Source organism: Semicossyphus pulcher, unplaced genomic scaffold (assembly GCF_022749685.1).
Source record: "Semicossyphus pulcher isolate SPU_LCO1_2020_fin unplaced genomic scaffold, fSemPul1.0.p SCAF_10, whole genome shotgun sequence".
Lineage (NCBI taxonomy): Eukaryota > Metazoa > Chordata > Actinopteri > Labriformes > Labridae > Semicossyphus > Semicossyphus pulcher.
The window spans coordinates 22,739,267-22,765,707 of record NW_027211604.1 but is presented as its reverse complement, the minus strand read 5'-3'; the positions used below and the strand labels follow the sequence as shown (position 1 = coordinate 22,765,707).

The window sequence follows — 26,441 nt, the reverse complement described above, 5'->3', positions numbered from 1 at the left end:
AGCAGAGGTCAGTGTTCAGTGTACCCATTTTTATCAGGTCTGAAGTAGATTCTGTGAATACAATTAAGAACTATTTTAAATTTTTGCGGCTTTATCCAAATGTATTCCCAACCTTTAGTTGTTGTTTTTTTTGGGTTTTTTTACAGTTTAACGCATTTGCATCATCAGATGTCTTAATAATAACTAATTCTAATTGGACATAAAATTATATAGACCTGGATCAGATTACGGTTTATGTATTTTGTTTGCTGTAATCAAATTAACAAATAAAAAATGATTGTGACTTATCAAGTACTTCTTCAATATCTGCTTTTTATTGATCTTGTTAATTTTTACTACCCTTTCAATCAGGCAGTATTTTTCTAGCCAATTTGCCAAGAATTTGATTATCACATTTTGATTGCAATCTTTTTAATCTATCCATATTTGTAAATTGGGTGATTGGGGTTTGAAATGAATCAAGTTCTTAAACAGTTTAAGTATAGAGCATGAAAACATTGTCACTGAATTAGAGAACATAATTTAGTGATCAAAAAGAAAAAAATTAACACAATATAAGATAATTATTTAAGAAAAATTTATGGATATTGTTTCATGGTTTTAACAGTATATTTAAATATGACATTGCTTCAGAATTTTTTTTGACATAGACGTCTGTAAGAGAACAGTAAATTTAGTTTTGTTGGCTGGCAAAGACCAAAATAAAACTATTTACATAACAGGGTCGAAATAATGTTTCTTGATTACTCTGTAAGAGAAAAAAAAACGTTTCAAGCTAGAATTATTTCCTGAAATACACAAGACATTTAATATGATTACATATAAAGTTTTCTTCAAGGTAATGTTGGGTTATTTCTCCTGTTTTTATTGCATATTCGGATTAGCAAAACAGAACTCGCTGTAAAAAAAAAGAAAAGAAAAAGAAGAAGAAGCAGGATACCCAGAATGCACCACAACGTTGAAATCGATGGCCCAGAAGCCTTTGCGGTAAAGCTAGCTTGCAGTTAGCTACAGTTATACAGGATCCTCGGCGACTTCACGCTTAGGTTCGACATCGAAAGGTGTCATTTCGGGAGAAGTTGATGGCTGTTCGGCACAACAATAGACGTCTTGACAATAATAGGGAAGATTTAACATGTACGATACCTAATATTATATAAAATGTATTACTCTTCTCATGTAGTCCATACAAATATCATCCTACTATAACGTTACAGTAAAAACCAAACTCGATTTCCTGCCAACATAAAGTACTATTTAAACAATATAAAATCAGAAACCCTTCTTAGTTTTATTTACGAACATTATATTGATCAGATTTAACATCTCGTTAACTTTATAAGTGTACTTTGGAAATTAACCAAGATTTGCGGTTATAAAGTCAATGTAAACAAACGCATCAGCGGTGATCATCAGTTTGATCTCTGGTGAGTGTGATGCGTTCAGTTTCATTAGGATAAATGTGTATTGGTTTTATTTTTTTGATCACTGACTGACCGTCATACTACTGCACTTATTACACACGAAGTCAGTTGATGCTATTTTATTCCATTTGTTATATTTAATATTTAAACTGCTGCTTTTCTTTAGGAGTTTATTGCAAACACATGCGTAAAGTTTTTTTGTTTTTATGTCTGCAGCCACTTAATTAAAATGAACAACTAATAAATGTCTGCTCAAAAGTTTTTTTAGGAGCAGACAAGATAAGTCTAAAGATTGTATGGACGAGCAACTGCAAAAAAGATTTAAGATCATTACTGCAGTTCTTTTGGGCCCATACTCCACAGTAGTAAATAGGGAGATGTGAGATGGAATACATCTGCATGCGATATTAATAGAAGCAATCAGAGGGCGCTCTGATATCACACACTCAGACACAAAATCAAACAGATGCACTACTTTCGGCAGACGGAAACATCAGAAAAAATAAGTCTGGTTTCTTTTATTTAAGCTATCTTTATTTCACATTTATTTGTACACAATAAATACAGTTAAACATCCACTGGTGTGTAAATATGACGCTCTGCAGCCTCTGCAGAGCTTAACATGTGGGCAGTTTGTCACTGAATTTCAGATCCAGACTTAACGTTGAAACCGACCAGTAGCAAGTTAACAACAACTTCTCTATTGGGCAAACAGACTTCTTGGGGTTTTTTTCAATACAACAGGGTAAATGCAAACTTCAAAAATAAGTTTGATGTCATTCAGATCTCAAGGAGATCAACGAGAACACAGCGACATGGCTGACAGATATCTCTTTTCCTCTGATCGAATTGAACTAAGGTTTGGTACATTTTTAAAATCCTAATTCTAAAAAAGAAAACAAAATAACCAAAAAGGAAAAAATACTGTGCTATATTTGTACAGATATCCATCTCCAAGCTCTCTGTAAACTATTTATGGTATTTCAAAAACAATACGATCAAAATGTCATATCTCAATCTCAATCAAAGACACTACAATGACTATTTAAGGCTAAATAACGCAAGAGCCAATAAAAGAAAATGTTTCATACCAATATAGCTGGTAAACAAAACGTCAAACAAGAAAAATTTAACAAACAACGAAGCATCCACAATACTGAAAAGGAATAAGAAGACATCAAAAAGTGCTTCACTATGACAGTATAGATTTTTTTCCTTAAATTGGACAGCTAGCAGCTCAGGATGGTTTCCTCCTTTTCAAAATAAAGGCATGTTAAAACTGCACATTACCTCAGTGTAAACTGTCACAAACTGCAACCTTCTCCTCAACAAACAAAGCACTGCTCTCACCAGCAACGCTCACTGGCAGCATTAATAACGTTTCTAGAGCTTTTTTTTACAACATAAGAGAAGGAAATAAAAGTTAACTATGTATGTACGCTCTACGTTTCTCCCTTTAGGACTGTCTTTGCATGTGGTGCAAAGAAAACTAACATAAGAAGCACGTTTTTTAAACAGTTAATAAAAAGGTAAAGGATCCATTATTTTTTAAACCAGACAACTTTTCTAGGAGATTCTCCCTACTGACATAACTAAAATTGCCACTTTTCCCTTGTTAGTGTAACTGTGCGCAGTTACATGTGTTCGAGGAGAGGACCAGCCTCGTCCATGCTGGCATTTTGATCAAGTGTGGAGACAACCAGACTTTTGGTTTGTGTTGAAGCTACATGTTCACAACATGCTGTGTGATGACCGGCCGAGGGTAACGTTTTTGCATAGAAATAATCCTATAGTGAAAACTCTCGACAGATCAAAGTCACTTTGTGGAGAGAAGAGAGAAGGAGCTGCACAGTAAGTGATATAGTGAGACAAAACTGGGGGATGCCTGGGCAATATGCTTTAATTCTATAATAATATAGTAATATTATATTATTATATTTAAAATTATTATTAATATAGTAATGATATCTGGAATGAAAGGCAAAAGCTTCTCATTATTATGGCTTGGTTTTTCATGATTGTAAGGTTTTTCTCTGTCAGATCGGTGTAGCTGTAGGTGGTTGTTTCAATTAAAGGAATAATTTCACTTTTAGGGAAATATTAATTTTCTTTTTCAGAGTTAAATGAGCAAATTAATATTACTCTCAGATCTACTGAGCAGTTAATGAACTTACAGGCAGTTAGCTAAGCTTAGCAGCTGCAACAACTATTCAACTATTTGATAAGTGAATTAACAGAAGAAAAAAGAATTATCCTGAAATTCGGATAATCTTTTAATGCAAGAATTACAGAAAATGCTGTATTTTGCCTCTTAAATATGGAGATTTCCTTCTTTCCTTTGTTTTATATCTTTTTAAACTGACAATCTTTAACGTTTGGACTGCCAAGACATCATCTTGTGCTTTGAGAAGCTGAAAAGGGCATTTTCCACTGTTTTCTGACATTTTCTAAAGCAAAGGATTAATGATAATGAAGGGTCACTGAGAGGTCAACTGCTTGTCTTAGCCAACAGCAGTGACTTCCTGGAGACTCATCATCAATGTTAAGTTCCCAGAAAGTAAACGAAGATGCTTAACGGATCTATAAACTGTTGATTTTGAGGAAACAGTTAAAGCAAATCACAGCTTTTTTTTTTACATTGTTTGTGTATGTATTAAAGACCTGCCCACATCAGAAAGTGGCGCAGCAAGTTACATTTTTAGAGCATTCACAGGGACGTCGGTAGTTATTGTATCAGCCAGTTGTCATTATATCAATTACTATGAGCGAAACAAAGAACAGAAAAGAATTTCAACACCAGGACTGATATCTGATGATATTAGTATCAGCTAGTCTGTCAGTTATTAATATATTTTGTCCGGACTATTTAACGATTTATGTCCAGGTAGAAGAGTTGGACAACATTGACTAGAGGATGCATAACTTTGCATAAAAGTTATAAAAACAGCCCTATGCATTTGTCAAAATGTAGACCAACGTTTGGTAAGGGAGTGTTAGAAATGAAAAACTGAACATGGGAGGAAATTAAATGAGTAAAGTTTAGAGAAAGGCACAATATTCCTCCACTGCACACTAACCCTGTGAGGTGTCGTGTGAAAAGACAAGAGGACAAAGTCTCGGGCCTCTCCGGGCCTCCAGGCGTCTTCAGGAGGTTTAAGTTTCCTCAGGTTTCCTTTGGGAGTCTGTTAAGAGGCACAGAGCCGCCGAGTCCCAGCTGGTTTGAATAGAGCCCTCGTCTACGTTGCTGCCACCACCAGGGTGCCGCTTTCACACCAATGTGATCTCCACCTCTTCCCTCCGCTTCACCTGCCCACGAGGATGCTGCTTAGGGGGCGGAGGAGCAGCACGGACCTGAAAAGCCCATCAATCAATCAATTGAAATACAGATAAAACTTTATTCGCAGTTATTTTTTGTCAATGAAGCAGCAGAAACACACCAGTGAGGGCTCAAAGAACCGATGCTCTTATTAGTATGACTCAATTAAACATTACATTTGTGTACTCACAGGTCTGATGGTGCCAGAACCACTCTCTGGGTATTTTGGAGGTTGAGGGGAACCTTGAGCTGGAGTGCAGAGGACATAAGTTACCATCACAATTCAGACATTACATGAACTATGCTTCTACTTTAACACAGAAAAAACAGTCTTACTCTTGTGTGGGGCTGGTGGAGGTCTGTGATGTCCGTTGTGATAGGAGGGCGGTCGGCCAATGGGAGAGGCTGTGGCGCTGCAGGGACTGGACTGAGGAGAAGACATGGTGGGCGTCTGAAGCGGGCTGCTGTGGAGAGGCCCCGGCTGGAAGGGACTACGAGGGGATCGGTCGCACTGAGCCAGAGGGGAGGGGGACGCCTTGAAAACAGAAGCCAAAAAACAGGAATGAACTACCAACAAACTTGATCATAAGTTAGCAAGTTCCAAGATACGTATTCACTCTTTTTACATCAGTATTTTCTCATTTTCAGTATAAGAGCATCAACCAACCTGTGCACTGCTGTCTCTCTGTCCGTCTCCATTCTCGCTGGAACTGGTCAGATCCTCCACCAGAACAGCAGGGAAGACGCCAACGATGCCGTTAAACTCTCCCTCCCAGAAGCCGTCGTCCTCGTGGGTCTCTCTGCTCAGAATGCGGATGATGGCTCCTTCTGGAAATGACAGCTCATCTTCCGTTTGTCCTGCATAGTCGTACAGGGCCTTTGCAAACGACACTGAAACAGACAAGAACAGGTTGAGAAATCCCTCCCTACAAAATAGCCGTATATGGATGAAAAAACACAAAAATATTAGAATTCCTCACCACTGGAATCTCCATTCACAGAGCCAGTTGGTAGTTCGGTTTCAGGCTCAGTGGAGTTACTGGAGGAGTGGGATCTGGCGTCCAGCGCGGCCAGAGCCTGCAGCATGCTTAGTAGGCTGTTTGACGAAGGCAGCTGCAAGTACTTCTCTGGGACGTAGCCGACCTGTCCGCTGCGGTTTCTGGCCTGGAAATGCAGAAAATATACAATTATTATCATCATCGTTATGAAAACCATCAAAAAAGTCAGCAAAAAATCTGATGCATTAGTTGAAAAGCTGAAATGATGTACCTTGACCCAGTCCTCCATGTCTCCATCATCAATGACCTCCAATATTTCCTGCTCCTCGATGGTCAGCTCATCCGGCTGAGACGCCTGAAAACAAGGAAACAGATCAGTTTGAAAATGAGGTGAAAAGAAGGCTGAAAAACATGCTAGCAAACAAAAAACTATGTCCTTAACTATATTCACTGAATCCTATAAACAGGAGGAAAAGCATATGTACTAATCTAAGTAAGATTTACACTGAAACATATGCAAGATAATGACAAAATATGTGTAAACAACCATTTAAATTGACAGTTTATACACAAGTTATTAACAAGTATGTGCTGAAATTACAATTCAGGTACTTAAGTCTCAAGAAAGCATTATTATATTGTGCTGGTACCTTGTAAGAGTAGAGGACTTTGCAGGTGAGAGGATAGTTTTTCAAGGTGCTGGAGGGGCTGGAGCTGCTGTCGTCCAACACTTCACCACTGTCCTCCATCTCCTCCTCATCCTCTCGCTCCAGATCTGCTGTTCCCTGCAGAAACATGTCAGACCTTATAGGAAGAGTCACATAATATATAACGCAAATAAAGTAAAATAAAAAAAAATAAAGTTAGAATAAGTCGTGTAGAGAGCCTTACAGAGAGCGAAGGATCGTGGGTATTGAGGTTGTTCCAGCGTTCGTTCTCCAGCTCCTCCATCACCTGGTTCATGGCGCTCTTCAGCCATGTTTCAACAGCGACACCCGCCTGCCGCAGCAAGTCCAGACGGGCCTCAGCCTTCACTTTCACCGTCTGCCATAAAATTAAAAAATTTAAATTAAAAAAAAAAAACATGACACCACGCTAAATTTAAACAAATGAAGACAAGGAAATATATCTGGGCAGGAGCGTTGGAGATGATAGTCCTCAAACTGTTGCTGTAGAAAAAAAAGATGTAATGCAGCATTTTTATTTTTATCTGTTTTGTGTTCATGGTAGATTCTTACAAACAATGCAACTAGTTTGGTTCAATTTAATTAAACCTCTATGATACATTTACCCGTTTGAATTGGTGTTTTCAGGCTGGTGTGAAAGCTGTTAATCGACATTGGTGTGGACTACAAAACTGGACCAAAACCGCCTGAAAAGGAAGTTGTTGGTCTGCTTCCAGCTGGACTCTGATGCGTTATACGTTGATCTTACAGGACAGCAACTTTACAAACATTATGATCTTATATAAATGAGGTTATTTTATTATTATTTTTACATCAAGGACCTCTTAACTGCCACAAATTACACCACAGGCCCCCCATCTGACTAGATTTTGTCCCATTTAACCACTGTTACAGAATATGATGCATAACTGTAGATAAATCAACCCATATTTGCATAGTTCTATTAAAGTAAGCCTTTGAATGCAGCACTTTAATTTGTATTGGATATTTTCACAGTTTACTTTATGTAAGGATCTGAATAGTTGTTTCACCATTGTTTACCAGCAGGTGGAGTACTGGGGCCACTTTTAGTAACATGACCCTGATTGAGAAAACAGAGAAACCCACTTCTTACTCAATAATAGACAGACTACACACACATACCCACACAAACACACTTTACCTCTGCCCTCCTAAGACTCTGCCTGGCCACCTCCATCTTGGTCTCCAGCTCACTGTTGTTCTGTTCCGATGATTCCTGAGTCCCGTATTCCTCCAGGGCCTGAAAACAAAACAATCCAACAATTAAAACATCATCCAAACTGTATTAAAATAAACAAAACACAGAAACTGTTGAACAATAGAGCCATTAATTGAAGACAGTTGATTAAGCTTCACTGGAAACAGAGTGACTCACTTCCTGTTTCATGGGAACAGATTGTTTGATCCTGGAACAAACGTCACTGATGGGGGTTCTGGAATCTCTAATCTCCACTACATGACTTTGAAAATAACTCGGTAAGAGAGGTTCAAGTAAGGTGGCGGTGATGAACGCTTATCTGTTGCTTCATCATCATTTCCTTCACACATGCTGGATGGTTTTATGATCTCTCAGTTTTTGATTATCAAACCACACACATGGGGGTGATTTTATGATCTCCAGGTTTGTGATTATCAGCCTCTTGGCCTACATTATTACTTCACGGTAAGGGCCAAATTCCAGTTCAATAAACAAAGGTATTTGTTGGTCATTAACAGGCCATTGAATATGCCAACCTTACAGTAACAGTTTGACACATCGCATACTAAATGTCTACACAGATGTAGGCTGGAATAGGCTTTCAAAGTGTTCAAGTTGCTCTTAAAAGCCATTACTCGGTCAAACTGAACACATTGACTTAGATTCAGTGTGATTTACACCTCATGAGGATGTCAATATGTTCGCTATTTAATAGGGACGTCCATAAATCTGCAAAGCCCCCAACTTATGGAACTGTCCCGTCAAAAAGGTTATTTTATTCCTGGAGCTCATGTTTCTACCATTAATTTAATGTTCCTGTGTTGTCTTGCCCCTGCTTAAGGAACGTATTAAGTGATAAATGATCAAGTAACTGATTTATGGCCCGACTATTTCCTTGTGGAATTAACGGACAACATAACAGGCTGCTTTGTGCAATATCGTGACTGATCAGAAAGGCAAACTATTTGTTGAGTTTGCCTCCAAGTGTGAAACTGAGCGTGACCACCAGGCGTCAAATTAAGCAGCGAGTAGCACAAAAAACAAACTTGTTATGTGCAATTAGACTAGATGTAGTAAACAAAATAAGGAGAATCCTACAGATAACATTTCATGCTAAATGTGTGAACAGGATATGGTGCCTACAACATGATCTCTTCCTCAGTTCAATTCGGTTCTCACCCTCTGGGTGTGGATGATGCTCTTGTATTCTCGGGCTACGCGGCTCGCCCATTTCCTCGCCTCTTTATCCAGGCTGTGCTCCTCCGCTGTTCCACTTTCTTTTTCGAGCTGCATCACCTACAAATACACAAAAACAGAGAGAGAGATGAGTGAGAGAAGGCAGACCATCATGAGTTTGATATCTTGCACAGTACCTAATATATGAAGTCATATTTGTTCCAGTCAGTCACTGGAGTTGTTGTGAACAAACCTTCACATCAGCCTTAATATCTCTTATGGAAGACATTGGGTAATATCTATTTTGGGGGTTAGGATTTGACCTTAAAGTTTTGACTTTCTGTAAATTACCTCACATAGAAGTACAACTAAACCTTTGTAAACGTTTCCAAAATAAAGTGTTGCTTAATGCTATGACCCACTAGAGAACCTTTAAGCGGACCTTGTGGTTTCCCAAAGGTCAGTTAAGAGAACCACCAGTGTGAGTTATGTTTACAATTTCTGTTACGTTGATGTGGCAACTTCCTCTTTGCATATTACACTGCCATGGTTTATAAATACACACAGGAGACAAGAGGGGAGCTGTAATAGAACATTTGTCCTGTAGGTAGTTAATCATCATCCAAAATGTAAAAAAAAAAAGGAAACATATTCGTCTGACATGACCCAGAAGTCCCAAACCAGCTTCCTCTAAATAATGTAAGAGGAGGTCAAATTAAAATGTGTTTTCCTCACATGCGTTAATTTAATTGTATTGTTTCAGATCTGACTCTTCCCCTCTTTATTAAATAAATGTGAGTTAAGATGTTTCCACATGACAACAGCAGTGTGTGCGTGTATTTGTGTGCGTCTGTGTGGAGGGCGGGGAGGGTCAGTGCACTCTGATGAGGCCCACTCACAAAGCCTCCTTTTCACAGCTGGGCCGTTCACAGGGCCCGGCCTACCTCCTGCCCCTCCCTCCCAGTTCAGCTCTATTCCTTACCGGATCCCTCCGTCTGGTGCAAGTGGTATGGGGCAGGAGGGCGAGGGGGGAGGGAGGGGAGGCAGGGAGGGCTCTCCACCGCTAATGTTTTCTTTAGGAACAGGCTGCTGCTTGTTTGACTTCCAATGAAAACAACGCCAGCGTTTGCAGTTCGAACAAATTGTCCAGTGTTGTCCGGTGGAGCAGAGGACCGGAGCAAAGAAGGACCGGCAGAGTTGGGTAATGGACTAGCATGGCTAAGAGAGAAGTATGTGTGACACTAACAGCAATGCATTACATTCATGTACAGCAGCCTCAAATAAACCACAGACAGATTTGCACACCAGGTTTGTCTTTAGAGGTTGATGATAAAATATTTTTGGACTGAAGGTGACATTTATGCAAGTTTTAAAGAGGGTAAAAATGCAATTAAATGACCTATATGGGTGGAAAACTGTCCAAAATAGATTCCAGTTCATGAGACAGTACCGGCCTCGTGTACAGGTGTGTGAAGACACAATTCGGAGCAGATTAGTGGGTGCATATTTTAAATTCAAGAGCCCAAAGTGTTTGAGCAAGGCAGCTGGTAAAGCAGATTTTCATTTGGAAGTCCAGTTTAAGTTATATATCCATCAATTCAACAATGTGGAAAGATTTGTCAACACTAGAAAGTAATGATAATGATTCAGCTTGAGTATAACAAGCACCAGGTAAACAGAAAGAATTATATTGTGCAGGTTAATTTGTTGTATGTTTAACCAGAAACTGCAACACCTTGTTTGATGTTAGTTTAACCTTTTTGCCACATGACCCAGTGTACTTTTCTTTTCTCGTTTTGTGCCAACACTGTACCCAAGCAGCACTAACGTGGGTATGAACATGGATTGACTCTGTAGGAACCACTTTCATACATTTAATAGCACTGTAATCACTAACAGAGGAGGAAATACTGTATATTTGCCAACCTGTCAAGGTTCACATCCTGGTGTTAAATGATCTCTGTGCTGGGAGAGACGATTGAGTTTAGATATTGGTTAAACATAAAACATGTAGATGTCCGACATATATCTATATACCTATAAGCTACATGTATAATTATTGTATTACAGTATAAGTGACCTAAGTTTGTATGAAATGTGTCTAAAGCATTTATTGCACAAAAATCAAGTGTGTGTAGAGTCAGAGGACTAAGACAAGTGATGGAACAACTGTGCACTGTATGTAGATGTTAGTATTAAAGGCCAGTATAAGGCTCAACAACAAATTAAGGAAGTAGTTGTTTGCTCGGCCGATTGATACATTTTTATTCTAACACTGGAAAGGACATTTAAATGATGAATGACTTTCACAAGATATTGGTTTCTCGTGGTTCAATGTTACAGAGTCAAAACAAGTTACAATCAAGAACCAAACATCATCCAGCAGTAAGAGTGTACTGAGACGAGTGAATAATAATTTTGGTTAACAAATGATTCAATACAATTCAATTTAAAAGTCATCAAATAAAAATGCCTTTTAGCAGTGACTACAGTACATGATTTTATCAGCAAAGCGAGTCCATAGTGGTTCCACCGCAGAGGGGGGGACTTTGTCTCTCTATATTTAAATACATTTAAAAACAATTATGACCCACATTCAGTTTTGGGTGTTACAATAAGTGCATTTGTGCAGTCAGAGGAGGCATAGGTTATAATTCTATGTATGCAAACATGTATATTGTCTATTTTGCTTTTGTTGCCGTTTGTGTCTCATGCAACTTAGAAAACTCAGTCAATGTATGCAAAAACACTTTGGCACACAAAGGTATTATTGAAATGAATCTATGTTTAGATGAAGTCTGGGCATATAAGGAAAGACACATGAAAAGGGAACAGATACACCACTTCTGTGTCGTACCGTTCACATTTGACATTTCAAGAACTAAGTAATAAAAAAATGAGGACGTACCGTGTCTGTGTCGCTGGGCTGGTACATGAAGTCCGGGGCTTGCTGAAACATGAGGTTGCTCTGTACAAACAGCTGCTGGTGAAACTCCTGCACTACCTAGGTACATGTAACAAATAAAATGCATATTTGAGAAATGAATGACTATCTTTAACTTTTAAGATATCTTTATTTAGTTAAATACGTGAATTATTGCTGACCCTCTCCATGCTGTATCTTTAAGCACACCTCTACAACAACTTTAGAAACATGCATAACACATTCTTATAGACTGGCAGTGTATGCATCCTGTTCTTAGGCTTTCCTTATAACAGGGACCAGTACAAATGTGAGCACTCCACTGTGGTGTAATCAGCCATCGCTGTCTTTTTACTGTTGTAGCCACAGAGTTAAAGAATAGGATAATAAAAAACATTACAGAACACGTTATCAAATAAGAGCGCCCTGGGAGTGATAAGTGCCCGATAATCCAATCCCATTACAGCAAAGCAGCATCATTATCATCAAAAAACATGTATTCATTGCTTTGAAACATCTGAGAGCTATTATGCTGCTCCCATTAGACTAGTAGAAGTGGAGCATGTATTTATCTTACCCAGATTTATATATGCTGCTCAGGGAAATAGTTCTTTAATCTATATTTAGACAACAAACATTTTGGGCTTATGGGCTGCTATGTGAGCTCCTTCCTCTCTCATGATTTGTTCATATTCAGAATGGAGAAGAAACAAAATGCCGCTGAGAGGAAAGACGACCTGAAAAAAAACAGACTGAAAGAGGCCAATGACGGCTCAAGAGCGTGTAACCAAGAGGACAGAGGTAACTTAAACCCTCCATTTAATTAGCAGCCGGCAAGGCAGTAGAGGTCAGCTCTTCTCACGTGAAGAAAGACACTGAGTGAAGATAATGTGCGAGAGATGTTCACAACACATCCAAAGGGTCAGTATACTGTATATATAGAACACATCTGCCGAAATACACATCACCAGCTCTCTTTTATGACACCTGGGCCCTACACTGCAAGTGTTTCGCTGAACATGAGAGTGAAATTATAATTAGGAATGCATAAAATGATTTGGCAGTCCCAGTTATGACACCTGTACGGACAAGATTCCCAAATTTCCAAAACTCTGACGCTAACAAATCTGTTATAGGACCTTTATCTCTCTCCCGTTCTTGTTAGCAAAAAGCCCTGTACAAAAACACTTTCAGATACCAGATCTTTATCTCAGGCACAGTGTTGCTTTAGCTGGTTAAAAACCACAGTTTCAGTATCAGATCAGACTCTGTAACAGCAAAAATCCCCAAATTTAAAGAGCTTTGATGGGGACTGGGGCTAAAAAACAAAGCCATCCTTAAGATGAAGTGAAGTAGTGTTTGTGGAGTACATTTGAAGACTTACCCCGTTAGAGCTGTTCAAGAGCTGGTTGAAAGTGTTGTGGACAGCCTGGTACGTTTCCAGCTCAGTCTGACACAGCGACACCAGGTAGTCTTTTACCTGCTCATAGATTCTGCCATCTAACACCTGCAGACAAATTGTGAAAGATTACAGTACGTGTTTACCTCCCATTATACACGCACGTCCGTTCAGAGTGTATGTCCTCACCTTGATGCAGTCCATGAGGTCTGTGTCATAGTAGCGCTGCTGGTGAGCATTGGCGGCTGCTAGCGTGAGAAGGTAGTCGTTTCTGGCGTGTGTAGCTTTGGAGTTGCACTCGCTCCTCTTGGCTTTCAGCTGGAATGTAAAAGTTCACACTGCTGACTGCGGCACAGAAATATTACAAAACAGTTTATTTGGATCTAAAGATCTCATACCTTCACACTTGCCCTCTGAAGACTGGATCTGGACTGGAAAAGACTTAGCTTGGACCTAAACAGGAGAGAAGATGAAAGGAAACGTTTGACATTGTTTGACTTTGTAGCAATCAGAGCGAACAACAGTGTTTATGTGTAACATTTCTTATACTTGTAGCTTTGCATCTGAGCAGCATCTGGATGGGTGAATGACTCATTGAGAAAAAGCCAGCAAGCCAACAGTTCACATGGGGCTAAAAAACAAAGTTATTTTAAAAAGACGCCTAAAAACCCAGAAAAAAAGATAGTTACGGAGGATACTGGAGGACACAGATTTCTCCATTGTGTATACAGCTAATCTGGGCTCTAGTCTGCTTTTTACTCCAAAGTAAATGTCAAAGATTACAGTCAGGGAAAGTAACAGCTGAATGAAAGGTGAGTTAACTACATGAAGCATGCATGCATTCATACATATATATGTAAAAAACCTCCTTTCAAAGTCTGACTCAAACTAAATGTGAGGAAGCTGCGACTTCTATTACTACCATGTTTAAATAAGCAAGTTGTGCTTCCAAAATAACATCTGGGGGAGGGGAGGATCTGATTACTGACATGCTGCATGTTCACACAGATTTACAGTCACCATGCTGCTGCAGTGCATGTTCTCTGATAACCTGTGTAACCTGGTTTCTTACATGCATGCAAACACACCTACTGAAATAAGAGAAATTACAACTTACAACACAACAAGTGAAGTTTGTGAAGTAATCTATCAAAAACAGTTGTGAATCATTTGTTTGCACCTTGGCACCTCAATGACCTTTGATCACTGTGACATTTTACGTTCCAGACATTAAGAACGTTGTGACAAACAGGCCTTGAACTCTGACGATTTATCCCTCCGTGTCTGTGTGTTCACAACAGACCACAAGAACGTAGTATTTGTAGTATTAGAATGAGTGCCAATCCAGCTGTGAAGCTTTTCTAGCAGTAAACCTCCAAAGAGCAGTGCCTCAGCTCTACAACAACTTTTCTAATGTGCAGAAAAATCTCTGTGATGTGGTGAGTCAAAGTGCCAGCTGTTGAAGTTGTGCCAGGACACAGTTTTGACAATGAGAGAGAAAAGATGTCTTCCCCGAGCCTGAATATTAGTTTTTTTGGGCTGCCTCGCAATTTTCATTATAAACTTGTCTGCTGATTATTTTCTGAAAGCCTCCTTTCACTTAAATATTTGTGCTGCTTGTTGTTGTTTCACTTGGATGTGTGAGCTTCACTGTGCAGAGTGATGAATGCGCCGAGTTCGACACTAGAGGACTGTGTTAACATCCATCTGCTAAAGGGGGAAAGTTTCCGTGTGCTCACCTTAAAGCTAGGTATAAGACAAATATAAGCAGGATGTGACATCACAACTAGTTTGGCAACCAATCCTGGCCCAATATGCAACTTAAATAAGTTTCCAAATAGTTGCTGGTTCGTTTACTTTAATAGAATTATTGAATAAAGAAGTGGTTTACATTACACAAAGCTTCACATCTAGTTGCTGTTTTACAGGACAATACTAGTCAATAATAATCAGAGCTGACAGCTTCAAGGTCTTTCTCTTGGGTTGTTTCTACATATTTCTAAATAAAACAATTACCAATCAAATTGCAGTGTTTAACATGCAGCAGTATACATGAATCTCATTTTACTTTGAATCTTATAAAAAAACACCATCACTATAAGGTATCAAAGATAGAAGAGTAATCTGGTTCGTACTTGGCGTCCAGCTCTGCCTTCTCTCGTACAGCCTGCGCCATTGTCTCAGCCTCCTGGTACTTCTTCCTGTTCTTGGTCAGCTCCTTCACCGAATACTGCAGCTCGGCTTGAACCACCGTCAGCTGATCGATACACTGAGGACGGTGAGATGAGAACACACGAAGAAAAACAAGAGAGTGATTTACATTTAGGAAAATGATTATTTACAGCAATGCATTGCCTGAAAAATATTAAAAATGTCACCCAACCATGTCTATTGAAAACATGAGTGAGGTGATTTATGTCATAATGTTGCACACAAGAGCTTTGAAGGCTTCTTTTAAAAAGGTTAGCTCAAACAAGAGCCCCACTATAAGCTGCAGGAGCATAGCCAGCAGAAACCAGAGAGCAGGGCTGGTTACATTTCAGCTAGGTACACACAGCTTTCCTCTAGTACAGTGACTCCAAATCAGTAACTGAGAGAAGTCATTAATGATAAGAGCAGCGGCTGTGACGTCTGCCCTCGTTTAGCTGATTGTTTATTGCAGCTTTTATCATTATTACACTGGTTGCTTACAATAAGTTCAAACGGGAAACGCTTCTAAAGTGAACTGAGGACAACTTCTGACGTACTCCGCTGCTATAAATCATAATCATCATCATTATGGCTCTCAAAATCTGGCTACATCATGTTCCAGTTAAGTGACGGTTCTTTTGCGACCTAGTTGCAGGTCAAATATCAGAAGGAAATGTTTCAGCGATGGTTATATCGTTTTTTCCGGACATTTGTCGTGTTTACATGAGTTAACACATGTCTGCAAATACAGATGTAGCCAAGGATAACTTGTTATTGTACTGGAGAGATAGAAAGCTAGATAGTTCTCTATCTCTGGAGGGAAATTCATGAGTCACAGCAGCAGCACATGAACAAACCACATGGTACAAAAAATAGAACTACAGAATGTCAAACAAAAGTAGATCCCTTATAATAAAAGAAAGCCCATTTTCTTATCTGAACAGAGTAAATAGGGAAGCTTACATACACCACAGGCAGATATGATTTAATAATGGCATATTTTTCTCTCTTTTTTGCACACAATGAGATAAGAGAACTGTCCAGTGAGGGTTGAGGACTGTGGGGAATTTTGAAGAACCATTAAGTAAAAAGATATTGCTAAATTTTGGCACCGGAGAAAGCCTCCACTATTTGCACTGTCCCTTACTAGAAAAATCATGCGTGAAAATGAATGACATCCTTAGTAAAATAGGTGGAGCTGGGCAAATGTTAAATGTTGTGCAAAATAAGAACACAAGTGCCTGAAATCTAAGCAGAGAAAAAATCGTCCAGTCTTACCTTCCTCAGCTGCTGCTCCTTCTGCAGTCTGACCAGCTTGGCTGGATCAGCGACCTGGACTTTATAGTTATCGCAGGCGCTGATTCTGGACTGTGTGACCTGGACCGTGCCCTCTAAGTAGGCCTTCCATACACAATACATGTCCCTAATCCAAACACAGACAAAAACATGACAATAAACTTTTTTGCTGTAATATAGTTTCTTTTAGACAAATGATTAATTTGGAAGTAGGAATGTCTTTTTTCTTAGTGGGACAATGATACTCCCATTAAGATACAATGATCTTAATGGGAGAATGACTGCATCAAAAACAATTCCTTCTTCTTTCTTCCTCACAAATGACGTGGGCTTTACTACACATGACAAACTGCTGATGAAGAGCATTAGAGGACATTGATGATGGGCTGCAACTATTTTTTTCCCAGATTGATTGAATCAATAGTTCATTTCGGCTTAAAAAATGGCAGAAATGAGTGAAAGGCACTAGTTATAATCTAACAACAGCCAAAGCTGACATCCTCAGATGTCTTGTTTTGTCCAGCCAAAACATATGAGGATGTTTAAAAGGTCCTGTCTGACCAAAAAAACATAATGTCCTTGGATTTAAGATGAAAAAAAGGCAAATATTTGGCATTTTTGCTCAAATAATTGGTAGGGATGCACGATATTATCGGCACGTTATCGGTATCGGCCGATATTGGCTTAAACATGAACTATCGGATATCGGCACCGATATAATTAACCGATAAAATAATGGGCTGCTGCATACTTGATTAAATGCCCGACCTTGGCGCAATGTCCCCGGTGTGAAGAAGACCTGGGCGGCGCAACGTGATGACGTCACGTGTGTCTACCTGCAGCATGAGAGAGTTAGTCCGTGTGTCCGTGGTGTGGAAGTTTTTCAAAGTGTCTGAAATAGAGAGCAAAGCTGCTATTTGCAATGACTGCTCAGCTTCGGTGATGCGAGGAGGAGCCAAGGCAAAGTCTTTAAACACTCCAAACTTGATGAACCATCTCAAGACCCGTCACCCTGACCGTTGTATGATCTCTGCAATTAGGTGTGCGGGAAAAAAATATCGGTATCGGTAATCGGCTAAATGAGTTGTTAAATATCGGCATATCGGATATCGGCAAAAAATCCAATATCGTGCATCCCTAATAATTGGATTACATTTTGCAGTTCACACAGGTCAGAAACGTGCTCTTACTTGCATGTGGTTAAAGGTTTTTGCATATAATCGGATCAAAGATTGTGAAAGCTACCCGTTTAAAAACAAGGCATTGGTAACATCTGGCTCCAGATAAGTGGCATAAATTTACACCATATTTTTCAACACACAGATATAAAAACATAAGTGCATCAAGGAGTAGACAACAGACTTAGTTTATCATGTTTGAATCTGCATCTCCTTCATGCATGAGAGAAGTCAGTGGAGTGTTTCCTTAACCAAAAGATAATATTGGTTATACTGTCTGCATCTTTTCACCCCGAAGAATCGTGGTGGGATCACTTGATCTCAATTCTGGGTGGAATAAATGATCAAGCGCATTCAAATGTAAAGCAGAGTAAACTCCTGATCAACACCATGTAGAAAGTTTAGAAAGGTGTTACCTGTGATCTGCTTGTTCTTCTGCCGGAGTGTCGGGCCATTCCCTCTTTAGATGCTGGTTTGCCAGCTTCTGGAGGGCCTGAAGGAGAAGAGAGAGACAAAAACAGGGATGACCTTTCACCTTTGACACCAACACATATTTCCTGTGTCTCATCTTCACACAGGACATGCAAGAAAGACTGTGCCCCCTCCTGACCTCGTCCCATAAAGCACCAGGCAGCCAGAGCGTGTAGACAGAAGCATAGAAAGAGTAAAGTCAGTAAAAAGTACATCTTTTCCTCATTAGTAAAACATATTTCTCCTTCACTGCACTAACGTGAGACACGCCTACTACTTTAAAATCCAAAACGTATTAAAAAGTCTTTTCTGGTTACAGCAAGTTGGGATTCAGCATAAATGGACCCGTTCACCTGTGTGTTTAGAGGTTGGCCCATTTTTGGTTTTTATGCTGACGTAGGCTCATTTTTAGCAGAAAAAGGTAATTTATTTAGACCACGTTCACCCCTGGGGGTATATTAGATTCCTCCACATTTACCAACAGTGAGGTTAACCTTAAAAGAACCAAAATAGCAGGACAGAGTAAACAAATTTTAAAAAGAAGAGTATGGAAGATATGTCTGGTGTTTCTGGATATATGCTTGGTATGTCCAAAAAATGTAGTTCGAAATAAACTGATGGATAGAGAGAGGGGATGGATGGATTTTTAGCATCGAACTGATGTTTAACGTGGTATTTTATCGTAATTGTGTGCTAAAACTCAAAGCTGGTTGGAACAAATTATCACCATAATGGTTTAAATCACAATAAAGACAGTAATAACCTACAAACATGAGTTAATACAGAAAGCTTTGGGGAGAAACTAGAACTGTAAAGTTTAAAAGATGTGGACATTTCCTTAGGCAGGTGGGTTCTGATGAAAAGACACAATGTTGTTGCATTATAGGATCCTTTTTGGAGCTTATCATGTACAAAGAACTCAAAGTCAGGATATCTCCGCTTCTGCTGGATCATTTTGACCATTTAGTACTAAATCGCTGTAGTGCCCCATTTAGATATCGCAGGACTGCAAAAACTCAGTGCTTTTGACTTATTGAAATAATGTTGCAGGGGGTGGGGCAGTAATCAAGTCTAATAATAACTTAGCAATGCATGTTAACTCATTCTGTGGTTTACCGCCTTAACCTGAATGGTTTGAGTCAGTGTATCCATGTAGTAATACTTTATTTTCCTGCTCTGTGTTACTAATCCTCAGCTGCGGCTCAGCAAGGAAACACTGTTAAAGCACGAAGAATGAGATTTGTTCAAAATAGTCTCATTTTAACTTTAGAAAAACACATTTTAAAAAAGACTGAAGACTGTGTTTATCATCCCACAATCAAGTAATGAGAGATACAGTTGAAGGTATTAACAAGAAAAAAGGGAGATTAACCTATATTATGTGGAAGGGGCATATTTTCCTTTAACATACAGTACACAGGACATGTACCAGAGCTCTTGTTAGAAGTCAAGTCTGTTGTGTAACTGAGTTTTAAGTGAAAAGGTAAGTATTGTGCACTTCTCACCAAGTGTCTTTGTTGTGCAAAACACCAGAGATGCTGCATGCAAGAGGTTAAGAAAGACAAAGACAAGATTAAAATATATAGAATATTAATGAGAATGAACAAGAAGAAAATCATGAATTCCATAAAGTGATTGTAAACTACAAGTTACACACTCAAAAAACTATCACATTACTTTTACTTGGGTAACAAACAAAAGTGAACACAGGACAGAGTTGTAAGTATTGATCTCCCTGTGGACAGTCAAGTTAAGACTAGACATAAGAAATATGTGGGGGAAATGTATTCTTACTACTTCTTACTGTAACAAGATGGCTTTCCACTTCATGTTAACCCTGTTTTTACAAGTTGTTTGTGGATTTTGATTTGTGACTTAGGCCCAACAAGTGCCCATCAATGAAATGAGCCCATCTATCCTCTCTCTGTCCACTGTTGAGAGAAGCTCTGAACTCGTTGGTCTTGGTGATCTTGGTGCCAGAGCTTCAAAGCAGCTACAAGTCCAGCCATTGTGGGACTCAGATAGAGAGAGGGAGAGGATCGCCAACTGAGCTAGCCGAGCGGACACGCCTGAATAGTGTGATGGGAACAAGGGAAGGGGAGGAGGAGGAGGGATGCGAGGACGGCAGAGGAAGAGCTGCACAGAGGGACATTTTATCACACTGTGTGATTTGAATAGCAATCAGCTGATGGCTAAAGCAGCTTGCAGGTGTAAGAGACTCAGAAAAAGGCGTGTAAAGAGAAGAGATTGTTAAAAAAAAAAAGAAAAGCAGCGGGTGTGACCAAAGGGAACTAAGTGTTCCAGAGACACTCTGACCCACTTTGATTCAACCATTGGCAGCGGGTGTCTAATTGATCACATAACTAACAGGCAGCACAACCCAGACACACTGAACACCTTTCAAACTAAAGGCACACAATGAAAACCTTTTCTACATTTAGGACTGAGTTAATGATTATTTTTATAATCCATATATCAGACAATTATTTTATCTGTTTACCCATGACTAGTTTGTTTCTGTCCACATACAAGTCCCAGATCCAAATGCATCTTCATAGTTTCTTGATGGATGGTTTGTTTGTTTTTTAGTTGAATACACAGTCTAAAACCAAACATTTACAGTTATTAATAGCTGGTATTAGAAATGTTTCCTGGTTCTACTTGAAAATAATAAATCCAATTATCTAGTGCATGACTGTGTCGCTCAACTGATCTTTAAAATCGATACATTTCAGCTCCATCAATAAACATCACATTTCCCACCTTATATATAAATCGCTGTATTAAGTGCATTACCCATTACCCTGCACATTTTCCTTGATGTAGCCTACTGCATTTAAGGTCTTACAAATAATGTTCAGTTAAATTAGAAATTACTCTGTGTATTAATCAATCAAACCTGCATTAACTTCTGTCTAAGTGGTTTCAGATTTGATCATGCAAGCCTTATGAATCTTAAGTGAAACACACTAAGATACACAAAATACGCAGAAACCCATGAAAGATCACTAAGTATCCTTTCATCAGACTCCAGTAGAAAAGTCACAGCATTTGATGAAGCCTTAGAGGAGAGAAATGTGCTGCAGTAGTCAGTGAAAAAATCTGAATTCTAAAACACCGGTATAACTTGGGCATGCATATCCAGTAAAACACACATGCACCAGGGCACAAAAGCTAGCCTGCAGGCTGACCTTGACTCTCCGCTGGATAACCAGAAGCTTTAACTTGACTATTTGTTTTTACATTCTCACTGCATTTATATAACATCTAAATACATGCATGTAAAATAATCACCATAGGTTACTTCAATTTAAAAAAAAACTTCTTACTAAAAATGTAGAAGGAAAAACACAGCAGCGACCTTTTTACTGTTCCAGTGTTTACACTTGTCCTTGTCAGCTCACAGACCAGCTAATAATTACATTGATGTTTGAGCTGGGAGAAACATGCTCACAGATTTAAATTGACTATGTGGCCAATTAGGTACAAGTCCAGGAGGGTGTGTACCACAGTCAAACTGAGCCCAAAGAATAATTCTTTAAGCTATTGTTGCTGCACAGTTCAATTTTTTTTCGGTACTCTTTAACTCAGAGTTCAGTGTATTACTTTTACTTGTCTTTCCTTATTCTTTGACAACATCAAAATTGTATGCAAGGTGACATAATGACATGGACCCATGGTCTTATATAAATATTGTACAAACAAGTGCCAGAGATTTTCAACCGCAGTAGTCTGAAACGCATTGTTTTTCTTTTTTAGCTTCTCCTGTTTAGAGATCAAGCTCTGTACTTCAATTTCAGAGGTTGACTGGCTGTTAGCATTGTAAGGTTAATGTTGGATCCCATTTGTGTATAATATTTTGCAATGCACTGAAGAAGACCCAGCAAAGAGGGGTGTTTCATAAAGCAGAATTAGCAGTTTAGCCAGGCAGAATGCAGAAAAAGCAGATGGGTTTTTGGTTCCTTAATTTATCTGGATTTTAAAGATTTATACACAATCTAAATTAAACCATCTCATCAATCAGATGTTGTGTTGCGGCTGTCAGTCTTTTGTGTCTGTTACTTTCACTATTGTGCAACTAAAGCAAATGCTTTAGCCCCTCCATACTTCTGGGTTGCACCAACCTGATTTGTCCCTGTTGAAGCTGCTCTGCAAGATGGGCACAAGAGAGTCAGTTCCACTTTGACAGCTTGATGATAGGTAGGTAGATAAGTATAATGTATTTCCATGTTTCATAGAGACCTATTTGGCACACGTTTTGCATATTGTCTCTTCTATGAAAGTTTCTTTCCTTTTCATTTTTAAAAGCCAAAATGTGGCCAGAACAGCTGCCATTGTTTCCTCTTGAAAAACAAATACTGAAACTCTGACACATCTGAAGAGAACAAACAGTTAGCGGGGGAACTTTATTTTCCAAACTCTTGTTTACATTATGAATTTATTTAACTTCTAATACATACACATTGAAGTGTAAAACAAGTGGGGCATGGCCTCAAGAAGACAGGAAAAATGTGAACATAGCCGTTTTGGCGGTGACTTGACATTTGCTCTGGTTGGTTTAATAGTGCAGTATTGTGGATAGCGGACAGTCCTATGCAGAAGCTTAAAAAATGGTAGTCCACAACACATGCATCATGTTACTGTGGTTATGTCCAATTCTTGTATACAGTCTTCGGTTTCAAAGTCGTTAAATAAGCCAGACTTCACATTATCTTCCAGTTGGCTTAATGACACAGATCGATCCTGGTTTGGCTCATTAAAGACTTTGCTTTATCCAGCCCAGCTTTATGAAAACAGCTTTAGGACCAGATGCACATGGGCAAACAGACATTTCAGGATGCTAGTTAGAGCTACAGACGTGCCCCCTCTCTTCACAGTGGTGGTGGACATTCCTCACAGGGCTGCAAAACCTGAACAGAGCCAAAGAGGCAAAGACAGGGTTTTAAGACGGACGATTGACGTCTCTAGGAAGCTGCGGGCAAAAACAACACAGCAAGGAGGAAACGGGCCAGAGGATCACCAGTGGATGTTTTTTTCTCTCTCTGTTGTGGTGTTTGTTTCTGCGGCTGCTTACCATTCATGAGCTTTCTGGCCACATGTGAACAAAGAGCTTTCTTAGGGCCACATCCTCAACCCCACTGTCATATGGTGTCTTTGGAGGACAGTATTGTAAAAACTGGGTGTATTTTTAGCAATGCAAATGACAAGGCAGGGCAGTGATGGTGTTAACAAGCATCAGAAGCACTGTGAGAAACGACAAAGAATTAAGATTTACTTACCATGGCGTAGTCTCTTTCTACAGCTGCCCTCTTTTGGCTAAAACTCCTAAAGAGAAACAAGAGAGTGAATATGAATAAGTTAATCCTAGAATTGCACAAAGGATGAGACAGTAAACAGTATATCTATGCAAAAATGCTGGGATGGTAATCTTCACATTATTTAACTTATTGGTCATAACAAGAATCTTCATGTAAAGGTTAAAGATTTCTCCATGAGACACGGCAGTCGTCCTTCTTTTGGATGTGATAAAATTAAAGAACGAGCCCAAAAACATTGAGATGATAAGCCACTATTTTAAATCTCACTGCCTCCATCGCTGGTATTGTCCATGCTGGCCCCTTTATGTTAATTCTGACCTTGAATTAAAGGTTCTTAAAGTAAGAATCTCAAAGATTTTCATTTAAATAAATGTCTGTTAGTCACTATCTAACGCCAAATGAGGTAACACAATGGCGATTGAGCCTATGGCCCACTGATGAAAGCCTTTGCATTTGCAGTCCAAATATGGACTATCAAGTATCATTGGGAGTTTTGTATTCCAACTCTGATAACTAGATGTCTGTTATCTTCTTTTTTTCATGCATGTTATAGTCGTAGCCATAGTGCACAAAGTGGTTAAAGTTATCTGTACCAACACCTGAAATCCTTATCAAGACCAGAGAGTTTGAGCTATCCACTATTTTGGTCACCTTAAAACCCTTTGTAGCTTTAAGCTACCCAATATCCAACTCTAACTGAAAATATGTCCAGATGTGCAAATACAGGGTGTAGGAAATCCTAATATTTAAAACCTTGGCCTCTGGACCTCATACTGCAACAGCTAAAACACTCAAGTAGTTTGACAGAAGACTATTAAAAGATGTGTTTTCTTGTGATGGTTGAAGAGAAATGTAATATACTGTAGTAATGATGAAGTTTCATAAAATGTTTAGGCAAATGGCGAGTTTGGGGGGGAAAAGGCATATTTGTTTTTTACTGAGCAACAGAAAATGTTCTATTTATGTTATAAATAGCCGACAATGTTAGACTGGTTCCAGAAATGCTGATGCAAATCATAAAATGGGCTGAGAAATGCTAGGCATGTCAGTGCATATTGTTTTTAAACTGGTTTTTACTGTTCGGGGGCTGATTTACAACAACGGGAACAAAGCTAACGATAACTCAAGTTAAATTTATACAAAAGACTAAGAAAAGAAGAGAGGTCAGTGCCCTGGGAAAAATGTGACTGCAGCAAAATCATCATTAAGTCATTAAACATGTCGAGACTTGACTGTCGTGCTCCACCCCGGCTCTAAACAATCTGGCTTACTTCCTGGGAGCTTCCCTCTCTTCCTCTCGCCTGCTCCCTTCCTCTTCTCTGCATTTCTAAGCCTCCCTCTCTTCCAATACCCCCCATTACTCACTTCCTGTCATTTTCCCAAACGGAGCGTTTGCTGACAAGCAGATGCAATTTCCAGTTTGCTGAATCATTTCTCTTCCGAGATCAGGGAGAGTGACCCTCGCAAATTCAATACCAGTCGAGTTTCACATTGTTTCAGAAGGACGAATGTTTCTGAGCCTCCCACGGCGAATGATTTAAGGCAGTCTGAACATCTGGCAGCTCTCTATGACCTTAACTTCCAGCTGTTTGAAGGTTCAGAGCTCTGCCACCAACCACAGACAGGAAGTGGGGAGCCAGTAGGCTGTCAACTCAACCCAACACTGAAGCTGAAAACACAACCACAACCTTTAGCTTTTAAACCTTTACAATGCATCTGTACACAGACCTGAAGCTGTCTCTGAGAGACTAGTGTTTACTTGGCTGGAAAAATATAATACTTTGAATTTTTGATTTAAGTTGCAAATAGCTGTTCCTCAACACCCTGTCGAACAATCCTCAAACCATCATAGACATTTAAACCAGACCAAGAACAAATATCAACCTGTACTCGTAGATACTCAAAATGGCCAGACAGACAGACAGTGTAAAATCAACTGTGTAAGAAAACAATCTGCATCATATTGTAGGTGGATAATACCAACTGTCTGGCTTTTAATTAGACATTTGAAATAAAAGGTTTAACCCTTTATTAAACTGTTCCAAGATGTGTCAACATACAAGCGGAAATTATCAAACTGGCCCAAATTTAAGGAGGATATTTTTTCTGGAAATTCTGTTGGGAGTTGTGTTTTATTCATGGACAAGACATTCACAATTTCCCAGAGTTACCAGTGTAACACTAGCTCCCAAAGAACGTGTTGCATGAATGTATTTTTGTAGCTTTGTGAATGCTCGACTAACAAGTTGTCAAATTTATCTAAATTTGATGGCTTGTGTAACGTTTTCTTCTGCCACAGAGGGATATAAACAAAGACATTAATGATTAATGATTGAAACATTATATTGTTGTGGTAAAAAACCTGAACCACTTGGAAGTGTGTCATCTTTGTGCAGATTAAAAAAATACAGTTAATCTACGGACATCTACCTTGAAGCGGCTATAAGGAATATTTCTTTTGACAACTTCGTACAAAATTATTTGAAGATGTGAAAGGAGTTACTCGTAGAGAAGAATTTAACAGTTAGCGACTAGCTGATTAGCATAGTGAAGCATTTAGCAGCTAAGGTGACATATTTCCGAGACAAGAAATCTTTTCTTAACCTGTGGGGTAATGATCTGTTTTAGCACAGATGGAGCAGAAATGTCTGACAGCTTACTACTTTGCATCTGTTTGTTGTTTTTAACAAGGCACAAGCCTTGCAACTGCAGACAGCTGGTTAGCTGATGTTAGCTACCCCACATGCAAATCAGACAATTTTGGCTTTGAAAGATTATAAAAATAGAATAATCAAAATAAAGTGATATGTACTGCATTCACAATGATACTCCCGTTTGGTCTTGTGT

General features: G+C 39.1%; 1 protein-coding gene across 1 annotated transcript in view; it reads right to left on the bottom strand.

Annotated features, from left to right (window-relative positions):
* Positions 1-1,952: 1,952 nt before the first annotated feature.
* Positions 1,953-26,441, bottom strand: part of LOC138604956 (F-BAR and double SH3 domains protein 2-like) — a 28,607-nt gene continuing 4,118 nt past the window's right edge. Inside the window, 17 exon segments of the mRNA XM_069677001.1 lie at positions 1,953-4,775; positions 4,931-5,275; positions 5,408-5,631; positions 5,721-5,904; positions 6,010-6,093; positions 6,389-6,523; positions 6,630-6,782; positions 7,587-7,685; positions 8,823-8,939; positions 11,728-11,823; positions 13,127-13,249; positions 13,331-13,459; positions 13,540-13,594; positions 15,277-15,410; positions 16,610-16,754; positions 18,222-18,298; positions 23,556-23,601. Of these exon segments, the coding sequence (XP_069533102.1) occupies positions 4,692-4,775; positions 4,931-5,275; positions 5,408-5,631; positions 5,721-5,904; positions 6,010-6,093; positions 6,389-6,523; positions 6,630-6,782; positions 7,587-7,685; positions 8,823-8,939; positions 11,728-11,823; positions 13,127-13,249; positions 13,331-13,459; positions 13,540-13,594; positions 15,277-15,410; positions 16,610-16,754; positions 18,222-18,298; positions 23,556-23,601 (2,230 nt within the window). The 3' untranslated portion in view covers positions 1,953-4,691.